The 6,914-nt window shown below is 32.6% G+C and overlaps 1 protein-coding gene across 1 annotated transcript in view; it reads right to left on the bottom strand.

Annotated features, from left to right (window-relative positions):
- LOC141826280 (uncharacterized) overlaps positions 1 to 6,054 on the bottom strand; it is a 31,588-nt gene extending 25,534 nt beyond the window's left edge. Inside the window, exons 1-2 of the mRNA XM_074713526.1 lie at positions 5,043 to 6,054; positions 4,750 to 4,808 (exon numbers count right to left, since the gene is read on the bottom strand). Of these exons, the coding sequence (XP_074569627.1) occupies positions 4,750 to 4,808; positions 5,043 to 5,900 (917 nt within the window). The 5' untranslated portion in view covers positions 5,901 to 6,054. The remainder of the gene's footprint in view (positions 1 to 4,749; positions 4,809 to 5,042) is intronic.
- Positions 6,055 to 6,914: the final 860 nt, after the last annotated feature.

Here is a 6,914-nt window from a genome sequence, read left to right as displayed (position 1 = left end):
ATACAATGATTAGAAAAAAAATTAATATTTTATGTACAAGAGACAAAATGAATAAGAGAGAAAACAAAATGATAAAGAATTTAGATTTTAAGTTATGGTACACAAAAATGAATAAAATAAGAAATAGTAAGTAATGTTGTCAATAGTTCGCTAAATGATAAAATAGTAATAGTTAGAAGGGGGAAAGGACTGTTAATGTAATTAGCATATATGCATCTCAAGTAGGGTTAGATGAACACACCAAATCTAAATTTATGACCTAAATGAAGTATTACAAAATATTCCATCAACTGAAATGATTTTAATAGAAAGAGATCTAAATAGACACATATGAGTGAAAAATAAAGAATATGATAGAGTGCATGGGGATTATGGATTTAGAACAAGAAATATAAAGGAAAAACTATATTGGATTTTGCAATAACATATGACTTTATACTAGCTAATATGATTTTTAAGAAAAGAGAACAACACTTGGTTACATTCAAAAGTGAAATAATAAATCACAAATTGACTTTCTTATGGTTAGAAAGAATGATAGAAAGATTTGTAAAGATTACAAAATAATCCTTAAAGAAAACTTAATTATCCAGCATATATTAACAGTGTTGGATATATGCCTTAAGCATAGTATCAATAGAAGGAAAATATGCACGACTCCTAAAATTAAGTGGTGAAAGTTAAAGGATGAGAAACAAAACATATTTAAGGAAAAGAGGGTACAAATATTTGAAGAGATACGGCGACTCAAATACGACATAGGATATGATAGTATCAAAGTTAACAATAGTAGCCAAGAATATACTTGAAAAAGTAAAAAAAAACAAATAGCCTACAAGGTATTATATACTTGTAAGAAAGAAGAAAATTTACAAAAATATATAATAGCCAAGAAAAGGCCAAAAAAGTAATGAATGAAGCTAAAAATGAAACTTTTAAACACTTATATAAAAAATTGAATATAAAAAGGGAAGAGACATTAACAAAATAGTTAAAGCAAGAAAGTGGAAGACTAGATATTTTATTCAAATAAGAGGTATTAAAAATGAATGCAATAGAGCGATAGAAAATGATGAGAAAATATTTAAGGAGAGGATATTATAAGGAGAGGGAATATGACATAGGATACAAAGTTAACAATAATAACCAAGTAAGAAAGTGAAAGAAAAACAAATAGACAAGGTAAAAACTTACAAAAATATATAATAGCCAAGAAAAAGGCTAAAAATAGTGAATGAAGCTAAGAATAAAACTTTTAAACATATATATCAAAATTGAATACAAAAGGGGAAGAGACATTAACAAAATAGTTAAAGCAAGAAAGAGGAAGACAAGATATTTTATTCAAATAAAAGGTATTAAAGATGAATGCAATAGAGCGCTACAAAATGATGAGGAAATAAAGAGCAATGGAAGAAATATTTTCATCAACTTTTTAATGAAGATTTAAGTGACCAACCTAGCTTAAGTAATTTAAGTAGGTGGAATGAGTATAAAAATTTAAATTTTTATCATAAAATTCAAATTCAAAAATAAAACAAGCTTTAAAGGGATGCAAATTGAAAAAACAGTAGGACCATATAATATTCCAATAGTATAGAAGTGTCTAGAAAAATAAAGTATTGAATAGCTTACAAAGTTATTCAACCTAATATTAAAAATTAAAAAAATATTCGATCAATGGAGAGTAAATACTCTAGTTTCCTTATATAAGAATAAAGGAAAGGTAGAAAATTGTGCAAACTATAAGGATATTAAACTAATGAGTCACACCATGAAACTTTAGAAAAGAGTAACAGATAAAAGACTAAGGAAGGATACCATGGTAACTGAAAATCAATTTGGATTTATGCTTAGAAGGTCGACAATAGAAGTTATACATCTTCTTAGGCAATTAATTAAAAAGTATCGAGAACAGAAGCAATACTTACATATAATATTCGTCGACCTAGAAAAAACTTATGATAGAGTCCCAAAGAAAATTATATATAATATTCGTCGAATTAGAAAAAACTTATGATAGAATCTCAAGGGAAATAATATGGAGAATTCTAGAAAAAATAGGTGTTAACATAACATATATTGAACTAATTAAAGATATATATGAGGATGTAATGATAAGAGTGAAGACTTCAGATGAATTAATCGAAGCATTTCCCATCAAAAAAAGACCAGGATCGCCAAGTCCATATCTTTTTACACTAATCATAGACGAGCTCATAAGACACATCCAAGATATAGTACCGCGGTATATGTTGTTTGTAGATGATATTATTTTAGTAGATAAAACACGTGAAGAAGTAAATGTTAAACTCAAATCTTGACGGGAACGCTAGAAGTGAAAGGTTTTAAACTTAGTAAAATAAAGACAAAATATATGAAATTTAAATTTACTAATATTAGAATGTAATGAGACAATTATTAAAATAGGAGATAATGAGTTGTAGGATCATTTTTGCAAAAAAAATGAAGGAATTGAGAGAGATGTTTTACATAGAATACAAATGAGATGATTGAAATGGAAAAAAGCATCAGGTGTTCTGTGTGATTATAAAGTATGCATCAGGTGTTCTATGTAATTATAAAGTATCTCTCAAAATTAAAAGAAAGTTTTACAAAACGACAATTAGGTTACTATATTATATAGAGCTGATATTAGACTATAACTCAAACACATAAATAGAAGATGAGCAGAGATAAGGATATTAAAGTGGATGTGCAGACATACAAGGATGGACAGAATAAGAAATGAAAATACTAGAAAAAAAATCAGAGTTGCACATATTGAGAGAAAACTCCGAGAGACAGATTTAAGATGGTACGGACATATACTTAGACGACCAATAAATGTTCCAATTAAATAATGTGAAACTATGACAAATGTGCACATCAAAAAAAGAAGACCAAAAAAGACTTGGTTAGCAATAATAAAATAAAATAAAATTTATTTAAATATAAATGATGATATAATAGGAGATAAAGCCCAATGGCGTAGAAGGATGCATATAACAAACCCCACCTAGTAGAATAAGGCTTGGTTGTTATTGTTGTTATAATGGAAAGAGATTATTTCTTCTTGGACATTATTAGGATCAACTCTACTCTAACTATTATTGACATTGTTACCGCCATAGTATGCAGTAAAGGCATCAAATGGGTCAGGCCAGGCCTAAGCCTTAAATGGGCTCAAGACAAGTAGCACCTACACAACCCATGTCCGACCTGACACAAACCCAAATCTAGTGCAATCCACCAGTTGAGCCTAGCTCACTCAGAATCCAATCCAATTAGAATGTTCAATAATATTTAATAAAATGATTATCATTAAACATCAAAAATAACTATACTAATATTTATAAAAATATGTATTATCAAATATTTACATTACTAATATATATTATTAGTAAATGAAATTAAAATGTAAATTTTAAAAATAATAGAACTCCATGCTAGCTTAGTCTGGTTGCTTCTGAACCCAATTGAGCTGAATTCTTGGTATTTTCATGCCAACCTGGCATGACATTGACATCACCGAGCTATGACCAAATTGACTCAATTTATGGTGAGCCAATGGGACCCAAGCAGCCCATTGCTACCTCTAGTCGACACTTTTTGGTTTATAGGTTCACTAGAGAATTCACAAAACCAAATTAAACTGACATAGTTGACAATTTCCAAACTAAAATGGATAAACTTCCAACCTGAATCAACCTATTGTTTTAGGTGTCATCATCGCCCTCACGCACGTATTCAACTATGTATTTGCATGTGAAAAAAAATATATATCCATACACACATATTTATATATGTAGGTGTGATATATATATATATAGTCTGGTTTGTTTCCAAAAGATTTTTGGTTTGACAAGATTTATCTTCCCTATGCCTAAGTCAACTCTGAGTTTCTGCCACTCAACTATGTTACTTGGACTTAGGCCATGGATTAAATATGGTTCTCTAAAAAGTTTTCCAAGTGATCAGTAGGAGTAAGGTATCTACTCTGGATGTCGATACAAGGACAAAGAAGATAGATGAAGAATGCAAGTATCAGAGCCTTCTCAACCTCTCTACTTCTTTCTTGTAATAGAGGATTCATCCTTTTTTTCTCCTTTTATAATAGCTTGGCTTTCATTTTCCATCTGTTGGATTGAATATAATGATTAGATTGAGTAAAATTAGTTTTTCTATGGTGCATTATACTTCTTGGTATCAAATCAAAATTGTCATAATTCTTTGAAATATTGATTATGTATATGATATGTATCATTTTGCATCTTGATCATGGTGTATCATATAACACAAATAGTGTATCATATACTAATATAGCCCAATGATGAAACATGATTAGTTAAGTAGATCCCATGTAGTTAAGAATTGTTGTAAATGGAAATCAAACCAAACATCAGAGCCATTATATCTAGTAACATAGTACTTTGCAAGAATGAGCTCTCACAATATTCTAAATTATATATTATTTGACTAAAATCTAGATTAGGTGTTGTGGTTTCCATCCCCACAAAGTGAGAATTCACTACTAAAGTTTTTTTACATCAAATTTTAGTTAGTACCTTCCAGCACTAAGAGGCACACCGCCCACAAGCAATTTAGTTTTTTTGGCTTTTAACAAACGCATAGCTTGTTGAAAGAAAGTTGCTTTTTAGGAAATGCATAGGTTATGGTATCCTTAACAACTCTAAATGAAGTGATCTTGTCATCCATAAAGTCATATCAATGTAGATAAAGAATTACAGTGTCCAGCATATACTTTCTGGCAGCTTATCTATGGTAGCATTAGCACTCTCAGCATCCTGTTAAATTCAAGATAACATTTTAAAATATAAATTGTTTGGTCTTTATTTTCTCATGAGAAGTCCTGGTAGATTTAGAAGCTCATGGTATAATAATGAGTTAATGACACAAGAAGATCAACACAATATCGATTTACTTATTCTCTAAAAGTCATTGCCTGGTAACTACATGCAAAAAAAATAAATAAATCAATAAGTTATCGATTCAGAATATTACAAATTGAAAAATCATACCTCTTTGGCGTTTTTCTCTTCCACATAATTTGCCAAATGGAAGGAGGATATCTTCTTCTCAGCCAACTCCACTTCAAGGTCCAAGCTTCTCAGCTTCGAATCGTATTTTCTAGCAGATTCTGTGTACAATTCTTTATAAAAAGGAATCCTCTTGACGGATACTTTGCCCTCATTTGCTGGAGTTGATTCCAGAACTAGTTTTTTTGCATCCTCTACCTTGCAATTTACTATATGCAAGTTGGATGTCTCCTCGGGCTTCTCGGTCACAGTTGTCAGGTCTAACAAACCAGATTGTGATAAAGGAAATACTGCATTGCTATGACTCGTCTCTGAAATCAAGCTACCATCTTTCACGCAGTTAACCAACTGAACATATTGATCCAACCCTAATCCTTCATGGCCCCCATCGCTACCCTCGGAACCCCGACCCATGCCGAAAGGAGAGGAAACGTCCTTCCTCTTTCCCATCCTCCATGGCGCAAAATTGGAAGCTTTCTTTCGCCGTAGAAACTGCGACACGAAATTACCCATATCAACGACTTCTGGCTTTAGAGGCGATTGCAGAAGGCGCGATCTGCTGTCCGGCCCAAGGCCAAACGCTCTGAGGATGCGCTGGGGGGCGTGGACGGCGCGTGGAAGAGGAGCAGGAGGAGGGAAGCTCCGGCTCGGTGGTGTCGGGGTTTTAGCCACCTGCGTCAATGGCGTGATAGGACAGAAGACGACCGGTGGGGAGGAGAGCTTGATCTTTTTGGAGGGAGGGGATAGCTCGGCAGCGAGATGGAAGATGGGGTGGGAGGAAGAGGACAGCTGGAGGTCGACGGCGTGGCGTCTCTTACTGTTCTCCGTTAGGGCTCCCATAGCAGTGAGATAGTGGCCAGAGAACAAGGAATCCCAGTAGGGACGAATTCCATGGACGGGCTATTACTCCATGAATTAAACACATAGAGAGAGCGAAACAGTAGCAACGCGAGGGAGCGAGCGCGAGAAGAATAGAGCCCTAGAAATTTGCTTCGAATGCGGAACGGAAAGAAGATTTTCTGCAGGTCTATTAGGAGTTTGCAGGTCTGTTTCCTCAACTTTTGTATTTATGGGAAACGGCATTTTCCCAAACCTTTCGCTAGGTTTGGGATTTATCCGTCGAGTACCTGATTTTGAGATCGTCCAAATCTCATATCTTATTCTGATTTATCGTTCCGCAATACCCCTCGTCGTCCTAATTAGATTTGAAATCTGAATCATTTCTTCATTATTTTTTTTTTTTTTGTAAAAATACAAAATTTAGACGTTGGAGTTATTTTTCACTTGTGCGACAATCTTATTTTTTTTTTATCAATTTCCCATCAAACGACATCAGCTTTAACTATTCATCTTAAAATTATCGATCGGTGAAAGCTTCTACATCATCAACTTTTCTATTCCCACACAACCTCCACTTCGACTTCTTTGTTATCAGTCTCATCATCTTCAACGTCTTATTTATTTCCCATTAGCATCGTAAGAGAGTTCCAATTGTTAAGTTTGAAGAAAAGGCTACACTGGATGAGTAAGTTTGAAAATTTTAAAGATTTTTTTTTTTTGAAACTACCATCAAGGGAAAAGGAAAAAAGGAAAGGGTCATTCAAAAATACATTAGTATTATAAGCAATAGCTCTTTCGTGTCATTTGTCAGCATGCTAGAAATTACACAAAGGATTATTGGTCAACATATTTGAGAATTGGAATTCGAAAGTAAAACTTTTAAATTCTCTAATGTAGTTTAGTCCTTCACAATAAAAGGTGTAGTATTATTGCTTAGAATCTTAGATAGAGACATACATATCCAGATGGATTCTAATATTACTTTTGATTAATTATTCAAAAGATTTTTTTATA

Source organism: Curcuma longa, chromosome 4 (assembly GCF_044706935.1).
Source record: "Curcuma longa cultivar G26 ecotype Majalengka, Jawa Barat chromosome 4, ITB_CL_G26_1.1, whole genome shotgun sequence".
Taxonomy (NCBI): Eukaryota; Viridiplantae; Streptophyta; class Magnoliopsida; order Zingiberales; family Zingiberaceae; genus Curcuma; species Curcuma longa.
This window is presented reverse-complemented; position numbering and strand designations above follow the sequence as displayed.